Genomic DNA, 21,190 nt, shown 5'->3' with positions numbered 1-21,190 from the left:
TTCATTAACTTTTTTTCTTAATACTACCCGTGAATTTCTATTTAGGACTCCCCCTAAATATGAGACCCCTCTCGCTTTCTCTCAACAACTATCCCAAGGATTGGACAATTACATAATAGTTTGAATGATAAACTTATTACAACTCAATGACATAACTTTATTTCTTAGTATAAGAATGAATAACGAATAAAGTGTTACAATATAAACCACACAAAAAAACAAAGACTCAATAAACACAAAATGTCTTGTTAATATTTTTAAGGTCTAAGTATTCTGCTAAGGATTAAAACTCCTTTAAATAGTCAAACACGACAGCTGCAGCTTGACTTTAGGGTTTGTAAAACTTGTTGCATAAGTAAAGTTCTAAAAAGCATAAATTCAGATAGTGATTTAATTTGATTTTCAATCTTCCATAAATTAAATCTCAATCACTGATTTCATCTTGATCTGTTATCGTTTTTATGAATTCTTTCCTAATTCCAAAAAGCACATAAACATGCAGACAAATAAGGAAACAAATCTGGTGCTTGATCTTGGAGAGGCGCAAAAGCTTCTGGTGCAAATTGTTCCATCAGTGTGGTACATTTGACACCATATATTTGCAACTTGTTTTGAGCGTATAAAGACCATATGTCTCAAAAGCATGTCATGTCATGACATCTTGCCTAACATGTTAACTATAAAAATGTGTCAATCACTTGTAAGAAAAATTTCTCCCCTTTGACCCATTTTAAGGAAAATATAACATGCAAGATGTGCAACTAAATGATTAGAACAATCTATATGACATAAAATCAGGGTAGCAAAAAACAAGATCTATATACTCCTTCCATTTCAAAATGACTGTCGTTTAAGGTTTTTGCACACAAATGAAGGAATGGAATAATATTGTCATAAGACATTGTACTTTTACTAAATTGGCCTTATTAATATTTTGGAAGTAGTGTACAGAGTAATAATTAAAAGATACAATTGAAAAAATAACAATCACTTCTACATTGAAAAGTGAGAATGACAGTCATTTTGAAACAATTTTTTTCTCTAAAATGATAGTCATTTTGAAATAGAGGGAGTAACTAGTAACATGCATGTCAAACCATAACATCCAGACATAAATTGAAAATTTTGCATTCATCAAATATGTTTTTGTTCTCTCCTTATTTTCCTCAAAATGGGCAGGGGGCCAGAAGCAACAACAAAAGAATGGCCCAGGAGGGGCAAAAATCCAGGTAGCCATAAAAAATATAAAATGGGACCAGCAAAGGGAACCGTTATCCTGCCCATATGACTATTAAGAAAACACAATAAGGAGTCGCACAGGGGTGCAAAAACATCACTAATATGAAGAAAAAAATCTTCAGAATTATCAGACGAAATAGATCCATCTTCACTCGCACTAGACACGTCCTCATTGCCATTACCATTATGTTCATCAATTGTCTTGGCATTCTCATGTTCAGTATCCTGAGAGATTGAAGCATCAACATCATGGGAACCATCATTTTAATAATCTCATCCATTATATTCTTGCGAGTAATGGATGTCACAATCACTTTTTGAAGAGACTTTGATACCTGCATCAACTCTAACAATACATTGCTTCTGGCAGTGCCACACATTGGAGGGACTTAAGAGAGGTCACTCTCATTTGTCAGATTAAATGAATATTGAGAATAGACATGTCTGGTACATGTGTCTCAGCAAACAGTCTGTAATTGGAAGTTAGTGGATTGCCACTAACACCCACAACCTCTTCACTACTTATAATATCATAGGACTTTGACTCATCAAAATTCCAAAAATCAGAGCAGGAAAGCTAATAGGGAGCTTAACAACATATGACTTAGCTTGTTTGAGGACTTGCTCGAAAACATATTATCCAAAATCAAAAGCAGCTCTAGTGCCTATCTGATATATAAGTTTGGGCAAAGAAGTTCTTATACTTGACATGTGGCTGGTGGATGCCCAATTTGCAAGTCTAGTCCTGTTGAGGATGACATACTTCACACTCAAATTAGTACAAGGGAGCAGTCATTTGCATGGAAAATCTTCATACGTGCCTCCAGTAAACTCTCGAGCAATTTGTCATTATTTCAATAGAGATTTTCACCTTCAAACACTTATAGAATTTCATCTTACGCGTGAAACTCTCTCAACTAAAAAATGAGTGTGAGTTTGTTGTGAGGTTTTCATTAGTTGCTAATGATAACTTGAGTATTGTTTAGAAGAATAGCAGAAGTTTAGATTAATGAATGTTAGAAGAAAAAAAAGAAGATTCTTCTCCAAGTTGAACGTGATAGTTTCTTAAAAACAACTTTGTTCAAGAGTTAAAGATTCAAGTGAATTTTTGATAGAATTGAAGAATTGCTATGAAAAAAGACTTGAGAATTTTGAAGAAGTTGGTTAAGATAAGATTGAGAAAAGGTGGATCTCAAACTCAAGACTTGGGTAGTCTTATGTAATTTTGGAGCAAATTTGGGAAATTATAAATTCTAATAGATTAGATTTGTATTTTTTCCTGTCGATATTAAAATTTGTAAAAGAAAAACTTTGTATTTCTTATGTAACTAACAGAAGACTATAATTTTTTATGAAAATTCATCTCAGATTAGATTAGGCATCTTTTGCAAGGACGATTGACACTGAACAAGTATACATTTTATGTATTGTTTCTTTACTACAAATATTTTAAATATTATAAATTGCATGAACTAGACTTAAATTGTATGTTGTAGGTTTTCAACTCGGGCTGGTAGAGATTTTAATCAATAAGCTTAGGTTTGTTTTGATTTAATCTCCCATTTACCAAATTGTTAATTGGCTTGTTAATTAATAATCATTATAGTTACTAACTAAGTTAATTTGATAAACTGAAACACTTTGACTAAATCAATAAATATTAAACTACAATATTTGTTTATCATGCCATCATTGTTTTGCAATCTCTAACTTGTGTTTACGGATTCATTCAATTACGCATATTCTTAAATAATCTTTAAAGAGTTTTTTTCTCCACTCAATTCTAATAATTTTTTTATAAAAAAAAACATAGTTTAATAAATCCTCTTATAAACTCTTTCTAAATTATATTCACCAACAAGTAACATCAAAAAACTTTTTTTTTTATATTTGTGATTTGAACAAATTCATATCCGAAGCCGTATTCACTTGAGCCATAAAATTAACACCATTACTCGTATTTTATGGATATATAAATATGCATATAATACTCATTAATTATATTTTTATTAAAAATAAATATATTAATTATAAAATATCATATTATTTTATATTTTTAAAAATATTTTCAAAAAAAATTAAAAATTCATTATTAAAATAAACGAACACTTATATTAAATACATAATATTTTAACCTTGATATACTTTTTAAAATTATATAAGTTTGTGTCGTACTTATTTTTACGAATTTTAATCCGATCCAAACCAAATATTCAATAAATTATTTAAAATAAATTATTTTTAATCATTTAACAGTAATAATTAATTTTAAAAAAGAATATATTCAAATTTAAATTTGAGTATTTTTTTTTCTCCTATAAATAAATGAGAATAAACAAGAATCAAAATAAAAGAAGAATCAATCATAGAGTAGTTTCCCTCCTCCTTCTCCTCCGCCTTCTTTTCCACTCCGCTCTTTTCATCGACGGCACTCAAGCAACCACCATGGTAACTACTTCACCTCCCTTTTTCAAACCCTATACCTAGATTTTTTTTTATTCTCTCTTTCCTTCTTTTCTTCTTAAAAAAACCTTCTTTACCGGAAAACCTAGCAGAATTCAAATTCCCTAACTGATCATAGTTTGTGGTGTCTGTAACCTAACATATTTTTATCAAAATTTAAGCATTAGGGTTAATGTTAATGTCACTGTCACTGTTAGTTATTGTTATGATTGCAGTTATGTTCATTTTTCACGCTTTTCATTTTCGCAGCTTCCGCTTTCCCTTCTTAAGACTGCACAAGGTCACCCTATGGTAAGTAACAAACACCTTTGTGATGTTTCTGTTTGATTTCTAGTTTCTGATTTTGATGTTTTGTTGATTATTTTTTTTGTTGAACTTGCTGTAACAGTTGGTGGAGCTGAAAAATGGTGAGACATATAATGGGCATTTGGTTAATTGTGATACATGGATGAACATCCATCTCCGAGAAGTTATTTGTACTTCTAAAGTAATGTTCTTTTTCAAAACACTTTTTTGTTGTGTTTGTGATTATTGAAAGGTTTGTTGAATTTTTTTGATTGAAATTGGTAATGTAGGATGGAGATAGATTTTGGAGGATGCCTGAATGCTACATACGGGGAAATACGATTAAGTATCTTCGAGTTCCTGATGAGGTATGTTGTGGGGTGATCGGTAAGCTTTTAGTTATTTAAAAGAGATCGAGGGCCATGTACTATCAGCGTAAATCAGCTCTACACTGATATGATATCTAACGAGAAATCATTAGTTTGTTTGCCACTTCATATAATTAGTTTTAAGAGTCAGTTGCGAGAGTAGATTGATATGTCAGAATAGTGGATTCTTATCGGATGCATCTGTGAAGTTAGTTTACACTGACAGTACGTTCCCTTTAAACTCGTTTTAAAAAAATCATTGGTGAATAGTTTGTTTAATTGTTAAGAAGGCGAGCCTTGGCATAATAGTAGAATTTCTACCTTTGTGATCGATTGGTCATGGGTTCAGTTGGGAAAAGCCTTGTGCTTGAAGGCTTAAGTCTTAAGTCTTAAGGCCATGCTCATCAGTCAACACCACTATGGCAGGAGCTTCTGCATTGGGCTACCCGTTTAGTGAATTGGTTGATAATTTGATAAATGATGTCTGAGTTGTACATACTTTTGTCAACTAATTTTTGTTTTATTGCTTTTTGATTTAGGTTATTGACAAAGTGCAGGAAGAAACCAAGAGCCGTACAGGTATGAAGTACTGTTTTGAGTTCCAAGTATGTTATATGGGTGTGAGTGATAAATCCTACAATGACTAGAAATGGGCCTGTTTAGGAGGATATAAAGTGTTGAGTTGAGATTTTGGGTTGGCGTATGGTGTCAAATCTGCTATAACAACATCTCTTTAGTGTTTTGGATTCCCTGTAACAAACCCAACAAACTTCCCCTGTTGGATCTAGCAGTTGGTCTTTATCTTCATGTATAAATTGATTAGGTGGTTTATAAGGGGAAAAGGAATACTGGTATTTCGTATTCTTGTTATACTAAAGATGCTTATAATTTTCTTCTGACATTTTTTAAGTTACATCTAATTTGGAATGTGAATCATGTAAGCCTTCCGGTTATATAAAATATAAAGTTATCTAATCAATGTCACCCTTTTTAGACCGCAAGCCGCCTGGTGTTGGACGTGGTAGGGGAAGAGGTAGGGAGGATGGTGCTGGTGCTGGTGCTGGTGGACGCCCAACAAAAGGCATTGGGCGTGGTTTTGATGACGGTGGTGCTAGAGGAGCCGGAGGCCGGGGCAGAGGTGGCCCAAGTGGAAAGCCTGGAGGAAGCAGAGGTAAATCATAAATGCACTATGTGTGTTCTCTTTTTTCTTAAATTATGTTTTTGTTATGATACAAAGACTAAATATCAACCTTTAGTCATATTTATTACCCTAGATTTATGACTCTTATCAAATAAGGAAACAAATTACAAAATACAAGAAAACAATACAGAAGCTAATTTTAAGAAATAATTGAAGATACTTTGAGAATATGCTTATCATATATACTATATACTAATACCTCAAACTCACCATGTCAGAATTCAAAGAGGTTCCTACATTATCTTTTATTTTAATCTGGGTTTGACGAGCTCTTGATAAATAAGTAGATTATTCAGATAAAAGCTTATTATTATTGAAAAACCGCTGTACTGATATTACAATTTGTTGGTTTTAATGTTAAACTTTATTGTTGGAGAATTGCATAATGGTGGCTTGAAATACATATACCTTTGCTTCTTTTGGTAGGTGCTGGACGAGGTAGAGGTTGATCTAAGCAAGTGATATGAAGTGTGAACTACTTCCAACGGGCAAGCTTGCTTCTTCTGGAGGCATCTGTGCTTGTCTTTACGCGTACCTGCAGCAGACTTTACTGCCCGTGTTTCATGTGCATTCTCGGATTTTAGCTTTCCAGTACCTTTTTTGTATTTGTAATCTTAAAAACGTTGATGATATTATATATTATATTATTATTTGAGGAAGATGTTATCATTGCATCAATTTCTAATATCATCCCAAATGGCAAACTGTTTTTTTCTTTCATTGTAGTGAAAAGAACGCCCGATCATTCTAATATCATCACATTGCTACTCGTGCTCTTATGCATTAGAAAAAAAGTAGACAATGGTGATTGAGTTTGAAAATGATAGAGAAAAGGCTAGAATGATAATGATTTGCATGTCATTTTTCACTGCACTTGGGGGGAAAAAACTCTTCACCAAGAATCCCAACAATGTGATCAAATTTTGAATGAAAATACATGGTTACTCACTCACTGACTAGCATATCTTAAGATGTAACGACTCGCCCATAATCAAAACCTTAAAGAAACACAACCACTGAAATGAAATCCAAAACCATGAAAACACTGTCTCATACTCATCTCAGGGTTATCCAAAGTGTATCATATATTCTATTACTTTGAAAATCACTTAGAAACTACTCATCTGTTTAATTGTTTTAAGAGAAAGAGAAAGAAAAATCAAATTAATTGAATTTTCTATACCGAAAGTTATAAGAAGATAAATTCAAAATTGGAAGAGATTAGAAGACCAAATATGACTGTATGAGTGATATGGGTGCATGACATGAGGTGATGCAACCAACTTCTTTGAAGAAATTATAGTTTTTTTTTTTGGAAAAGTACAAGAATGAAACCAGAAAACAAGAAATGGTAGTTTGGATAAAATATGAATCACTATATTACATGATGAATATAAGGGAGCTTATGTAAAACGCCCCATTACAAATATTACACGCAGCAATACATAAAAATACATAATTTTTTAAAATCAAAATCTATGACATCCCATCCCAAGTTCAGTGAAAGAGAAAAAAAAACTAACTAAATGAACAAAAAGAATATGCTTCTTTGGCATCAAACTGACATTGGGCTACTGGTATTAGTAGGGTTGATGACGATTTTTCTTGCAAGTTCTTTCTGGTTTCATAACCAATGTACTTGAAATCCAAGACTGATTTTTTTGAGGGGAATCATCAGACAGCCAACAACATAGCCTTCCATCTTCCCCACCTGTCCATCCAAAAATGCCTGAGCTATAACTATGACTACTACTACTACTACCAAGTTCGCTATGAATTCTGGACATAGGTAGAACACTTCTAACAACACTTGTATGGCCACCTTCAAGAATTGCTTCTGCAGCTCCAATTGTTGCCGTTCCACTGTAATTTACAGGAAAGTAACCTAAAGTACCCGCATTTGTGCCACCAATCAACCATAGTTTTTCAGCTTCTTTCGAGTAGTGACAGTCAACAAAATAGTCAACCTGCCAAAATTAAGTGAATCTCAGTTTGTGGAGTGTAGATTGGAGTGACAGTAATATAATAATAGTATAGTGGAGCACTCCACGAGGCTATTGCAACCGAATATGGAAGATTGTCTATTAAGCTTGCACCAACGATGCCATGTATTTGTGTCAACATTATGATATAAATACAAGCTTTAGTCTCTCCTCGAATTTTCCTCAAAACAAATAAGCATCTTCAGTCAAACAAGAAGATAGGAACTCACATGATCCAAATTCCAACTTTCAGAAGCTAAAGTCCGAGCTTCTGAGAAGTTTACTTCATTCCTACCATCTTTCCAATCCCAGATACTACACAGAAGAGTAGAACAAATCAATGAAATAGAAGAATCAAAGATTGCAAAAAAGAAGAGTAAATCTGCACATGCAAATCCATATAGTCCACATAATAAGCAATAGTCTAATTTTTAAATAGAAAGTACTATCTACAGAGACAATATTAATCTGTATAAGAGCTGTTTTTATTTTGCATCAATTTACCTTTCATTAGAAACTATGATGACATTAAATACGTGACAAAGCACAGCAACATAATTACGTGGCACTGCAAATGAGTAAACTATATCTAACCGTTAATGGAGATAAACTGTACCTCGCGGTTTCAATATGTGTTAAACACCAAAGCTTCTGATAACTCTCTCCAAAAAAACCCACCTTTGCAATTGAAGTTCCCACATTAATCACCTACATTATGTAACCAAACTAATTTAGTATGTGAAACTATCATCAGTTCAAAAATACTAAGGACTAAAGAAACATGTTATTATTTTTCAAATTTGAAGCTTGAGCTCTGCATATGCAATCAATCATAATTAGTGTAAATAAGGTTATTAATATCAAGTTCAATGTTAATTTGCATATTACGGATGTGATTATGGAAGCAAAACTATACAGTCCTATTCTAATGATTACTTATCTAATTTTTTACTATATTTGGTCATTCAAGAAGGTAGTAAATTGCAAGAATTATCAATTGAAGGAAATTGAATTTGAGTCCCAAACATACTGAATCTAGATGATCATCATCATTGATATCTCCACTGGTATCAAATATGCATATCAACCCATCTACTGAAGCCGAAATGAGCCTGCCTGGTTCATCAGGGACAAAATGAACCTATAATCAATCACACATTTTCAACAAATCAGACCTGAACTCATGCACCGCATTCAATAATCAAATACTAAAAAATGAAAATCATTGTTTTGTAAAAGAACCAGAGCTTGTATAAGAACTCCCTAAAGCTTTATTTTGGATAATTAAAATGACTCCCGTGGATATCTTCATTTTATGTACATATACCATGTAACAAATATCTAAGATTTATAACAGTTTCTGAGCAAGTGAGATAAAGGCCGATTAGGAATTTAATTGCATTTACTATGCCGCATAACAAAGGAGAAAGGGATAAGTGGTCAAAAATCAAATCGATAAACAACAATAAATAAGCCAAATGATGTAATAAAACTCATGTGAGGACTATTATCATTGCCATCCCATGGGAAGAAGGTTTTTCTACACGTAGAAGGCCTAAGTTAAGAAGCAAAATCTAATAGAGGAACTATTCCTTAGTAATCCTGCATAAATAAGCAGTTTCCTTTGAATTGATCAAGTAGTGCCAAAAGCCATGTTGCGCTAATGAAAATGGCTACAGCCACAACAAGAAAACTTTGACCACTCTAAATAAAAATATCAAATACGGAATATGAGGAATCAAATGTTTTGTTTCATAAATTTACAAGGAATATCCTCCATTATTTTCTTGCAATAAGGTTTCCATTGTTTTATCATACACAAATATCCTGAGCCCACTTGTCGCTAGTGTTAACCGTCTTATGACATATGTAGTTTTCTAGGAGGGTATCACCAAGCAAAACATCTTTTCACCAGGGTTACCTATGTTATCAAACTCGGCCGTTTCGGCCATTATCTCAGGCTGTTCCGTGACGTGTTGTTCCGTCACATATGGGTGACTCGGCTGGAACGACCGTGATAATGAGATTGGACTCAGAACGACACCGCTCTGACGTGGCCGCTCCAGCTGTGTCAGCTGTATATGACATTACCCTTAAACTTTCAAGTATAGCAAGGTTATTTTATTGTCATTTGGAAGTATGTTTTGCTTAAGACTAATGGTTTTTATTTATAAATATGATACTTCATGAATTTTGATTAATTTATTTTAGTTTTTAACAATTATGTGTTCATTAGTATTAACTGTATTAGTGTCCACGTCACTAAAATTCGGCCGTTCAGCTCCATCAGATCAAGTTTTAGATTAAGATATACATTTTCATCACAAGTAATTCAAACAGAACAAACCTGAGTTACATCATCCATATGAGAATCTTCTAGACAAGCAATTTGCTTGTTATTTCTCCAATCCCATAACAGTACCTGAGTATAATTAAACAGCAGAGTAAAACTTGCATACCAGTTTAAACTTTAAATCATTTCACACAGTATCAATCACCAAAGTAACAGAAACTAAATGCAAACCTGCGAATCACAACCGGCAGCAACTAAACATCCATTAGGCCCTCCAGTAGAGAAGCTGAATACTTCTTGAGAAGGACCGGCATTGAGAATAGAAACCTGCAGTTTTAACATTCAATTCAACACTCAAGCAACAAAAATCACCCGTCTATTTGGATTGATTCATCTGACTTTATCTACTGACACATACACTTGTGAGACTATTTGGAAGAACTTAAAAAAACAGCTTATGACATTTCCATAAGATTCTTACAGCATATTTTCATAAGTTATCAATCATAGCTTATGAAAAAAACAGCTTATAGATTATATGAAAACAATAGCTTATGAAAAAACAGCTTATAGTAACAAATACAACACATAAAATAAACCTGCTGAAATATTCTTGTGTCCCAAGCTCTAATAGTTCCATCTGAAGAACATGAGCTAAGAACATGCGGATTAGAAGGACTCGAAAACAAAATCTGATTGATAGTCGCAGAGTGACCCTTGCACTCTCCATAATATTGACCCACCACTGGTGAATACAGTTTCACTGCATTCGTTGACAGTGAAACCGCCATTGCACTCCAATCATCCCTTCCATAATAAAAATCACAAATTAGAACCTCAATTCAGGGGAACGAATAAAAAGTAACGTCTTTTCAAAATTTCATCGAGTTTTTAAGTGAAATGAACTTACTTTGGGATGATTTGGAAAACATAATCGTCGCCGAAATTGGTTTGAATGGAATTTTTAAGACCGAAGTGTTTAACGTTATTGGGATTAGGCGAAGGTTGTTCCTCGACATCCATGGTCGTAATTGTTTCCATGTTTTGTTTTTGTTTCTTTAGGGTGAAATTGCAGAGAGGAGGAGGAAGAAGAGCATTGTGTTCTCAATATCGATGAGGGTTTTAGGGCTTTGATCAGCTACAGCGGGTCCAGCTAAGCCATAACTAAAGCCCAATCACTTTGATTTAAATTTTTGGTCCTTTATTTTAAATTTTTTAACAATTTAGTCTTTTATTTTTTTTTTTGACGCGATAATTTTGTCCTTTTATTTTAAAACATAAGACATGGATATTAATTAATAATATTTTATTTTATTTTATCATCACGTCATTGTCACCTCCCTAAAATTGGTGAAAGACTAAAAAAAATTCAAAATTGATTAAATAAAGGATTAAAAGACATGTTAAAAGTATGAATGAGCTGCATTGGCAGGAAATTTGGTCCCCACTTAATAAGAGGTATTTTGATGATCATTTCATAACGCATCTTCATTTCATTTCTTCTATTTTGAATTTGTTGCATCAGTATAATTTTAGAGATGTGTTGATCCATAGAAACGTTAGAAGATTAACTGTTGAGGTCTATATTAAGTGAGAACCTCCTGACTTTGGTTGGTTTAGTCTTAATACTTATGGGACAGTTGGAAGGAACGTGATTGCTATTTGTGGAGGAGTTTTGAGGAACGGTAGAGGCAATTGGATTAAGGGCTTCTTCAAAGGGTTGGGCGGGTTTGTGGAGTGATATTATTGTAGTTATGTATGACATTTCAATTGTTTTCTCTCTTGGGGGGGGGGGGGGGGGGGGGACATTGGAGTTCTAATCTTCTTCTATTTGGTGGAAAGTCGTGTCTCTCCTTAGGTCTAAATAGGATTGTCATCTTGATTAATTTGTTGATGGTGTCCTTAGGAAAGTATGGTTAGACCTCCATACTTCCTTTTGGAACGACTCCTAGTTAGGATTCATTCCCTTAAAGTCCAAGTTCTCTAGTTTGTTTCATATCTCCATTCAATCAAATAGGTAATGAGAGAAATCAGTCAGAAGATTAATTGAGACCTAGTTTGGGATCTTAGATAGAAGAGACCCTTGTTTCTTAGAAAGTTACATGTGTTTGAGAATCTCATCTCTCTGCTCCAGGGTGTTATTCTCTTAGAATATAGAGAAGTGGTTTTGGAAGCATACAAGAAAGGATTTTTTTTTCTATGTTGTCTTTGCTTATCATATTCAATTTGCTAGTTCCTTACTGACTCTCACGGTTGAAAACTTGAACGTCAACTTATTTAGGGTAGTTGGACTCCTCTGAAAATGTTGGTCTTCTTCTGACAGCTTATACATGATATATTCCCTTCTAGAGAAAACCTATTTAAAAGGGAGATGATTTCTGATCCTAGTGGTATTTCTTGTTCTTTCTGTCGGGATGCACTTGAGTCGGTTTCCCATATGTCATTTGCGAGTTAGTCATGTCGGTGGGTATAAGATCTTTCAGTGGTTTGGTTGGCAGGTAGTTCTCCTTTGTAATCATAGGTTTTTCTTAGTCTTTTCTTTCGTTTAGCGGTAAGGTCAAGTTTAGGGATGCTTTTGTTATGATATGGCCCGCTATAGTTTGATCCATTTAGAGAGCATGTAATGATGTCATTTTTAACGGTGTTACTAAAATTGTGAAAGAGTTTGAAGAGAAGAATATTTTTTTCTTGGAAATAACTTATAAGTAAATAAAGAGTGAACTCATACACATACTTGTTTGGCTTTAGAAACTTATCTTCTACCATAATCAAATCGAGTATTTGACTTAATCCGGAGGTAAGGTGATGGTTTGTGATTTTATTATTCTCTTAGTGAGTTTTGATATATTGATGATAGTTCCGACAGTATGAAATTTAACTTAAATTCTAAAGGATCGATCTTTCTTGAGTATTTTTTCTTACTTGTTTTGTTTGACTTGTTTTATACAAATTGTTATGTATTTTTTTCTAATTGAACTTTATTTTATTTATTTTGTTTCCTTGTACTTATTAGTAGTTTTCACCTTTGTCTTTAGGGGTGCCCGTGGATTGGATTTGGTCTAATTTGAATAAATCCAATATTCAACCCAATAAATAGTATTTTGTTTGGGTTAAGTGTTCAACCATTAATATTAAGACCCAAACTAAACCAACTTGCTTATGAATGAGTTGGGTTGGGTTCGCCGGTCACCCACTAAATATAATCTTTAAATTTAAAATAAAATTTGAATTCAATTAACCCATTTATTTTACAAAAATATTAAAAAATCATAAAATTTTAGTATTTAATTTCAATAAAATGTATACTTTAATATCTAAAAACTCTTTCTCATTTCAAATCAAGTCCAAACACAAATACAAATGATGTGAGATATAATTTAAAGGTTAAGATGTATCTGACTTTGAATAGAGGAATTTGATCTCTCAAATTTAATTTAGACTTAAGTTCTTACAATTAATAAAAATTATAATTATATATATATATATATATATATATATATATATATATATATATATATATATATATATATATATATATTTATATATATATATGGATTCTAAAGATCATGCTATATAGTTTATAAAAAAATAAAATGAAAATTGCATGAGATGTTAATGAGTTGGGTTTGCGAGTTTAAAATTTCAGGAATTTTTTATCTCATCCTATGGGATGGAAAAACACCCTATGGAAAATCGAAAATGCCCCTTAAATTTCAGAGATACATCTCCGAGCATACCCTGCACTAGTTTTATGATGCACCAAACAAGTGTCACCCTAGATTAACACAAAAAATTATTCCGGAGATGCATATTTGGGATTTTTCAATAAATATATTGATAGTTAAGCAGCTCAATGGATTTACCGGAGATGCATCTACGGAAGTTTGGGGCGGAATTTTGAAATTTTTGTGACATTTGCATGTCTGATATTTCCGAAGATGCATCTCTGAAATAAATTGATAAAACACACACCTTCATGATCACACATCCATACTTGTTTTCTACTCCAAACTCTTACCAAAAACCCATTCATTCTCGATCCATAATTTCACTCCAAATCTTCAATCTTGTGTTTCATCACATTAAATGGAGCAAAAGAAGCTGGAATTCCAGGTAAAGATCACTTATTTCAAGCCTGATTGCCATATTAATCCTACTTGTAGCCTGAAAATGTGAGTTTTATCCGAAGATACATTTTAGGAATCTGTATGAACTCATTTGGAAATACATCGTTGGTATTTGTTCTCATTTTTTCAGTTATGTTTACAGTATTAACACTTATTAAGTGTTTTATTGTAACTGTTTTCATTAGATATGATGCACCCCGATGTTTTCTTCAAATATGTTGTGTCTATGGATTCCAAAGGTGTTGTTGTGAAGGTAGTCGATGTTGGCAACCAATTTAAAAATGAGCAAGAGTTTTAATTCCGTGATCACATGCTTCGATGGATTTGTATGAATGCCTCCAAATTGGGATTTGATGTGGTAATAGGAAGATCTGATAATGGTTCATATAGAAGAGGTGCATTTATGACAATGACATACGAAAGAAGTGGAAAATACATACCTCCTATCCATAAATTTAAACGAGATGACACTGGTTGAAGAAAATATGGGTGTCCCTTTAAGTTGCGTGGTAATGTGTTGACAAATAAGAAATGGAGATTTAATGTCATATGTGGTTTACATAATCGAGACTTGTGTGAAAAGTTAGTCGGACATTCAATTGTGTGCCGCCTCATGCCGGAAGAGAATGAATGTGTTTCAGACATGACATTGAATTTGTTTCAACCGAAAGACATACTTGCAACTTTGAAACGTAAAAGATGCCTAAAGTGATTGTTACTGACCGCTATATCGCTTTGACGAATTCGGTTGCAAAGTTATTTTCTACTTCTTATGCATTACTTTGTAGGTATCACATAACAAAGAATGTGAGAAGTCAGGTTAAATCCGCGGTAGAGACGAAACATATAAAGGTCAAAGATGGAAAATGGTGAAGGCGTGTGTGATAATAGAAAAAATAATGGATACATGAAATGTTATAGTAAATTCTTCTACTAAAGAATTATATTATAGATTTCAGGAAGGTGTGCGGAAAATATCCATATTTGTTGAAATATATCGAAAGCACAATTCTTGACCAAGTGATGGAGAAAATTGTTTGTGCATGGACCAATCAGATTAGACACCTTGAGAATACACCAAAAAACCGAGTTGAGTCTACCCAGGCTACATTGAATAATTGGTTGAGAAATAGTAAGGGTGATTTGTGTATACATTAGGACCCCGTGAACTAAATGATCCAGAACCGTCATAATGAGATACATAACTCATTTGGTCGAAGCATCACAATTTTGGAACACATATTTAAAGACAACAATCTGGATTCTCAGTTGGTTGGAAAAATATCTCGAGCAGGTTTGAATTGTATTTTTCACGAAGTTGATAATGTAGGATCCGATAGCACAAAGTATTGATGCATAATTGTGAAGACACGTGGTCTCCCATGTGCTTGTGTTATTGCAAAGAAGGTGAAACTTGGTAGCCTGATAAGAATGAATGAAGTTTGTACTCAATGTAAGAGGTTTAGGTTTGATGATGATGGTGTCATGAAAGACAGTAAATCTAATATCTCTATCTTGACCGAATGTGATGTGATACGAGAGATATTTTTGAAAGTTCATGGCAGTATGAAACTCCACATCAAAGAACAATTGAGGAAGAATTCTTGAAACAACCATCTCAACCGATAAAAATAAAAGGTTCTCTGAAGAAGCTCAAGTCTACACCGAGAGACAATTCAATTGTGCGGTCTCCTTCGTATTTTAAACATGTTGGCAAAGTTTTTTCGGACTCACCAGCTCCAAAATCTTAAAAAAAAGTGTTTTTAAAGGAGCTCGCATTAGCAAACCACCTCTTTCATCGCCTGCACGAAAGATTTCATTCATTGACGAGATATCGATTTTATGCACAAATACATCGAGCGAATCGTCAATGTTAAGGGTGACGGTAATTGCAGTTATCGAGTTGTTTTGACTTTACTCAGTAAAGGAGAAGATTTACTCGGTAAAGGAGAAGATAATCACACATTTATCTGTCATCAACTTATCCATGAGTTGAGGATCCATAAATAATCATACACACGACTTTACGAGAAAAAAGAAAACTTTGATGCAATTTATGAGTCTCTTGTTCCTCGCATTAGTGGACCGACACCAGAGGAAAAATGGATGTGCTTCCCTGAGATGGGTCGTTTCATAGTATGTGTGTATGATAGAGTGTGTATTGATCTTACAAGATACGGTTTTTAAGAAACTTTTTTCCCAATGCGCACCGCCCCACCTCAATATTCAAATGATAGTATTACGTGTATTGGGTGGCTTTCAAAATCACAACACTTTGTTCAAGTTTATTTGAAATCGGGATGCCCTATCCACTTACATCACCGAAGTGAGCAACCTATCAATTAACAAAAGTCGAGATTTGGCCTAACCGTTTTTTGAAAAAGATGCAAGAGTTCAAGAAATCTTTGATCTGATGCTTAATAGATTTTGCCTGTGACAAATCTTTTGATTCATTTTAATTTTTTGTCATTTTTGATGCTTAATAGAATTTTTGAGGTTCGCTTACAACTTCTACAAATTTAGAGGCTCTTGTTTTTTATTTCATACAAGCAGAAAATGTCTCAAATGTCACAAATAAATATCATCTGGTATATCGCAAATGTCTCATTCTCCAACGCGTCACTCAAACGAAAGTTTAAGCTCAATGAGTACACTTCTTTTACATATCTGCAACACGAAGTGCATAATCTCCTACCTTACGAAGATAATCAAAAAATTGTGAAGGTTGAGTATCGTTCACCGTCAATTAAGAACGAAGGCAAGATTGAGTTGAACAACAATAAGCGTTCACCTAAATATTGAAATGTAATATTTAATTTTATGTTGAAATCATCTATGTAATGTTAATTTTATACTATGAATAATAATTTTATTTTGTCAAAATACAAATTTTTGATTTTCTACTTTTGTTTGTGTTGCATGTATGTTACGAAGATTGTTTGTGTTGCATGTATGTTACGAAGATGTATTTACAGACAAAGTCAAAATTTGCAAAGATGCAGCTTCAAAATTTAAAAGCATTTTAATATTTTCAAATGATGCACTAACAATATATAAAGTGCATTAAGAAATTCTCAAAATTTGCAACTTCAAAATTTAAAAACATTTTAATATTTTCAAGTGATGCACTAATAATATATAAAGTGCATTAAGAAATTCTCCGAATTGATATGAATTAGATCCGAACATGATTGAGTTAAATAAGAATAAAGATTGGATTGAATAAATGGGTTGGCTAATATCCATATACACCTCTATTCGTCTTAATATATCATTTTTGCCATTAAAAAATAATTAGACTACTGTTAAAAAAACAGTTTCGGAAGGCCAACACCCGTCAAATGTATCAAATTAACTGACACCATCAAATGTACTCCCTCCGTTCCTTTATAAGTGTCACTTTCTTGTAAAAAATTTGTTTCTTTTTAATTGTCACTTGTAAAGTTCAAAGTATTATTAATTGCAATTTTGTCAAAATTACCCCTAGATAATGATTGCAGAGAGAAAAAAAGTAAAGTGAATGTAATAAATAATTAAGGATATTATAGATAAAAGAAGAATTATTATTTGAAAAGTAACAATAATGATTAACTACCTTGGTATGTGTAAAAAGTTAAAAAGTGACACTTAAAAGGAAACGGAGGGAGTACCAATTTGTCACACATGTTCATGCATCAATAACCAATTGTGTTAAAACTGTATTGGAAAACACTTCAATCCTAATAGAACCTATAAATTTATAGGATAGAGTTCAGTCTAACAAAAATTCTAATAAAATACAAAATAGCATTCTATAAAAAAAAAGCATACATGACAAGTAATCAATCTCAACAAAAAACAACAAAAAACACTAACAAACTGATGCTGACCTTTTTTAATGATTCAACATAACTTTCCATATTCGCCTCAAATCAGCGTTGTACTGATAAAATTAGAAAAGTGCATACCTGAAAAGTATTCTAAAAATATATAGGAGATTATGCAATTGCCAGAAGAACTTTTGCAAATACCATTCAAAGTGTCAGATTTAGTCAAAGTTTACGAAACACTGCAAGAACCTCTGCCAATGAACTTTGACAATTTAGGAAAATCTAAGTGAAATAAGAAGAAACTGAAATAATTATATAAGAGATTCATTTTTCCATGAGACAAACGTGGCTAGAAACAAATCACCGCCATTGATGCATTAAATAAATCTCAATTATACAATATCCTAATGTTAAAAGTCAACACAGCAAAGAGGAAACAAACGTCTCCCACTTAAACTACCACTGAACGGTACACAGGAGGAAAAATTCATTCGGACAATCTTTATAACCAATTTTCAAAGGTTTCTAAGTGCTTGGAGTAGCTTCTTTACCCACTGTAGTTGCCTCACCACCGCTCTTGCCACCAGCATCTTGCTCACTACCTATCTTTCCAGCATCCTCTTCACCAGGCTTTGACACTTCTTGACCTATAAATTTGCAATCACAAGTTAGTGCACAGAAACCCACAAATATCTTGACCATGTTTTACAACTGCAACATTTCTTTCTATTTCACGTATTAATCATGTGCATTGTATTCATAAAAAGGATTCTAAACACACGGAAGAGCCTTAAAATGTATTCAAAATAAATCTTCTTTTCAAATTGAAATTGATAACCCACAATATTTACATATAAAATTCAAATTTAATCTCTAACTGGTATAATTAGACAAATCTATATAAGCTGGCCCTGCTTCTATACACAAACATTATATTAACTTAACAAACCACAAAAAACCCAAGTATAACAACTAGATTAATTGCCACCTAAATCATGCATACTATATCCTGTGCAATGAACAAATAGACGAGAGAGACATCAACTATAAAAATGTAATTATGCACGCATACCTTCATCATCACTCTCATCAATATCATCAGCACCACCCATTCCACCAAATTTCTGCAGCACAGGCAAGTAATTAAGTATTTACATACAAACATATATAAATTAATACAAGAACAGCAAATCAACTGAAAACATCACATACAGAGAAGTCCATTCCTCCCAATCCTCCCATTCCTCCCAATCCTCCCAATCCTTCCAGTCCCCCCATTCCTCCCAATCCTCCCATTCCTCCCAATCCTCCCATTCCTCCCATTCCTCCCATTCCACCCATTCCACCCATTCCTCCCATTCCTCCCATTCCACCATCACCGAATTTCTGCAGCACAAAAAGTAAACACATTGTATTACATCAATAGAAGAACATTTAATCAATTGAATACATCATGCACGTGCAGAATTCCATTCATTCAATTGATTCCTAACATAACTTCTATTAGTTGATTCCTAACATGTTCCCTTAAGGCAAAATAAATTGGAGCCTAAACAATAATAAAAAATGATACAATTAAGAAAAAGATAACATATTGCATACCGAGAAATCCATTCCTCCCAAGTCCACATCACCACCTAACCAACAAAAAACAAGGCAATTCAATCAATTTTCCAATTTCCAATTTCTAATAAACTACATTGCCTTCCTTGCACATTAAAAAGTCAAAAAAACAAAAACACATACCTTCATCTTCATCTTCATCAGCCCATTTATCCCAATCTACTTTCACATAATGTGGAGCCTTGCCTTCTCCACGCAGCAACCTCTTCCACCATCCACCCTCAGCCTTCTGCACTACAGAGACTATGCTTCGCACTCCTACGCTGATTTTACTCTCCTGCAACCAAACAGTTGTCAACAACACAACACATTAACACAAACAAAAAAACATATTTTTGCATAAACACAACTACCATGTAAACGTTCATATCAATGCCAACGATGTTATGGTTATCCAAAATTAGAGAACATTTTCTCACCTCGACATTAACCTTATCGAAGAGCTCCAATTTCAGCTCATACTTATTGTCTCCAGACCCAGCACTGGCAGAAAAGATAAAATCACCGTCTGGGGTAAGATCAACCTTAGCATCTTTGGAATCAGCCAATTGAACTGTGATGTAGAGCTTGTCTACTCTCTGAGCCCACTTAACCTCTGGATGACGACTGCACCATAAAACAAAAATCATAATCAACAGATCCATTTTGAAAAAACTACAACAAAAATAGTAACGAATTGAATGCGAATCAGCCAAAACTAGACATCAAAACAGTTTATTCCGAATCCTTTTCAGCAGAGAATATAACAGATAAGAACCAAAAAAAAACAATTTAATCGATGTATACGCGATTGAAAGATTATGTCATGAAATCAAAACGGTAATTAGAGAAAAATGGGGAAATGAGATATGAGATCGGAGATGCGGGATTTGGAGTTGGTACCTCATATTGGATTTGATTGAAGAGGAAAAAGGTAGGTACCGTAAAACCCTAGTTCCTTCTTTCGTTGGCTACAGAAAAAACCCCAAAAAAATACACTTATTGAGCTATCAGTTTGGAAGAGTGGTATTTATATTTATAAATAAACGTTGATTGGATGACACTTCAAGTATTTTTTCCTGCACGGATCACTCTCGTAGAATATGCTGCTGAACTCGTCGTGGATTGGAGTACTGGGCTAAATTTTGTGGTGTGATTGATATGGCCCAAATGTGTGGGTTTTATTTAACCCAACTTTCATTTTGGGAGTTCTTACTATTTGCACCAAGTTTTTGTAATATAGTCACTCAATTTTCAGGTCTTTTGTTTCATTTAACTTTTTTTTTTTACAATAATCACAAGTATAATCTTTAAAATGCATATTGAATATGATTTTTAGATACTAATATTTGGCTTTTATTATTGGAAGATTTTTAAAATATCTCGTACGATTTTAGAGATTTTCCAAAATATTTTTTACCTGAGATGAAATCAATGAACGGGGGGAGAGACCAACAAGATTAACACTTTAACGTCCAAGTCAATCAATGAATCCAAGTAATAAGCAAGTTATAGTGTAAACGTACCACCTGATATATCGTAGGATACACTATATATGGGAGAAGGTTGGAACCACCCCATATTTCCTGAAGCGGAATGCAGGAGTCCGTTAGATCATATCTAACGGAAGGTAGCTGCTAGTGGAGTGGATCAAGTATGGTTCCAATAGTTGTAGGTGCATTGAACACTCAGTGTTTTTTATGGATACACATTTGGATGGATAATAGGGCTTTATCATCATTGGGCCTACTACCGGTCTGTTAGAGCGCAATAATGGGAAGTCTTTTAGAATACTGAGTCGTTGTTGCCCTAGATCGAGGT

The 21,190-nt window shown here is 33.4% G+C and overlaps 3 protein-coding genes across 6 annotated transcripts; 1 reads left to right on the top strand and 2 right to left on the bottom strand.

The window, feature by feature from the left end:
• The first annotated feature begins 3,574 nt into the window (after window positions 1–3,574).
• Window positions 3,575–6,215, top strand: LOC127132677 (sm-like protein LSM4). Of its 2 annotated transcripts, XR_007806794.1 has the most exons (8): window positions 3,575–3,687; window positions 3,952–3,993; window positions 4,091–4,189; window positions 4,278–4,355; window positions 4,895–4,934; window positions 5,350–5,526; window positions 5,983–6,079; window positions 6,115–6,215. XR_007806794.1 is itself a non-coding variant. In XM_051061640.1 (7 exons), the coding sequence occupies exons 1-7, from the start codon at window positions 3,685–3,687 to the stop codon at window positions 6,003–6,005; spliced, it is 462 nt and encodes a 153-aa protein (XP_050917597.1). In that variant the 5' UTR covers window positions 3,575–3,684; the 3' UTR covers window positions 6,006–6,215. The 2 variants fall into 2 exon arrangements, 1 of the variants encoding a protein (XP_050917597.1); XM_051061640.1 differs by having other exon boundaries at window positions 5,983–6,215.
• A 670-nt stretch (window positions 6,216–6,885) lies between these two features.
• On the bottom strand, window positions 6,886–10,990 carry LOC127132676 (WD repeat-containing protein GTS1). Its single transcript, XM_051061639.1, has 8 exons — window positions 10,742–10,990; window positions 10,431–10,638; window positions 10,063–10,158; window positions 9,886–9,960; window positions 8,569–8,679; window positions 8,155–8,246; window positions 7,769–7,853; window positions 6,886–7,523 (listed from the first exon to the last, which is right to left on the bottom strand). Exons 1-8 carry the CDS (start codon window positions 10,870–10,872, stop codon window positions 7,137–7,139), a joined length of 1,185 nt encoding a protein of 394 aa, XP_050917596.1. The 5' UTR covers window positions 10,873–10,990; the 3' UTR covers window positions 6,886–7,136.
• Window positions 10,991–18,117: 7,127 nt separating this feature from the next.
• Window positions 18,118–20,440, bottom strand: LOC127132675 (uncharacterized protein Os08g0359500). 3 transcript variants are annotated; one of them, XM_051061637.1, is made up of 8 exons: window positions 20,273–20,440; window positions 19,810–19,996; window positions 19,514–19,667; window positions 19,370–19,404; window positions 19,063–19,153; window positions 18,980–19,026; window positions 18,840–18,891; window positions 18,118–18,414 (listed from the first exon to the last, which is right to left on the bottom strand). In XM_051061637.1, exons 1-8 carry the CDS (start codon window positions 20,275–20,277, stop codon window positions 18,293–18,295), a joined length of 693 nt encoding a protein of 230 aa, XP_050917594.1. In that variant the 5' UTR covers window positions 20,278–20,440; the 3' UTR covers window positions 18,118–18,292. The 3 variants fall into 3 exon arrangements, with proteins under 3 accessions (XP_050917594.1, XP_050917595.1, XP_050917593.1); XM_051061638.1 differs by having other exon boundaries at window positions 19,081–19,153; XM_051061636.1 differs by having other exon boundaries at window positions 18,980–19,153.
• Window positions 20,441–21,190: the final 750 nt, after the last annotated feature.

The sequence above is a fragment of the Lathyrus oleraceus genome, chromosome 3, assembly GCF_024323335.1.
Source record: "Lathyrus oleraceus cultivar Zhongwan6 chromosome 3, CAAS_Psat_ZW6_1.0, whole genome shotgun sequence".
Lineage (NCBI taxonomy): Eukaryota > Viridiplantae > Streptophyta > Magnoliopsida > Fabales > Fabaceae > Lathyrus > Lathyrus oleraceus.
This window is presented reverse-complemented; position numbering and strand designations above follow the sequence as displayed.

Coding starts and splice junctions, on each gene's coding strand:
- LOC127132677 (XM_051061640.1), top strand. Junction 3,994..4,090: donor CTGCACAAGGTCACCCTATG/GTAAGTAACAAA, acceptor TTGCTGTAACAG/TTGGTGGAGCTGAAAAATGG. Junction 4,190..4,277: donor AAGTTATTTGTACTTCTAAA/GTAATGTTCTTT, acceptor TTGGTAATGTAG/GATGGAGATAGATTTTGGAG.
- LOC127132676 (XM_051061639.1), bottom strand. CDS start 10,872: ATGGAAACAATTACGACCATGGATGTCGAGGAACAACCTTCGCCTAAT. Junction 10,159..10,430: donor ACACAAGAATATTTCAGCAG/GTTTATTTTATG, acceptor TTAAAACTGCAG/GTTTCTATTCTCAATGCCGG. Junction 7,524..7,768: donor AAAGTTGGAATTTGGATCAT/GTGAGTTCCTAT, acceptor TAATTTTGGCAG/GTTGACTATTTTGTTGACTG.
- LOC127132675 (XM_051061636.1), bottom strand. Junction 19,405..19,513: donor TGATGAAGATGAAGATGAAG/GTATGTGTTTTT, acceptor TTTGTTGGTTAG/GTGGTGATGTGGACTTGGGA. Junction 18,892..18,979: donor TGGGAGGAATGGACTTCTCT/GTATGTGATGTT, acceptor CCTGTGCTGCAG/AAATTTGGTGGAATGGGTGG.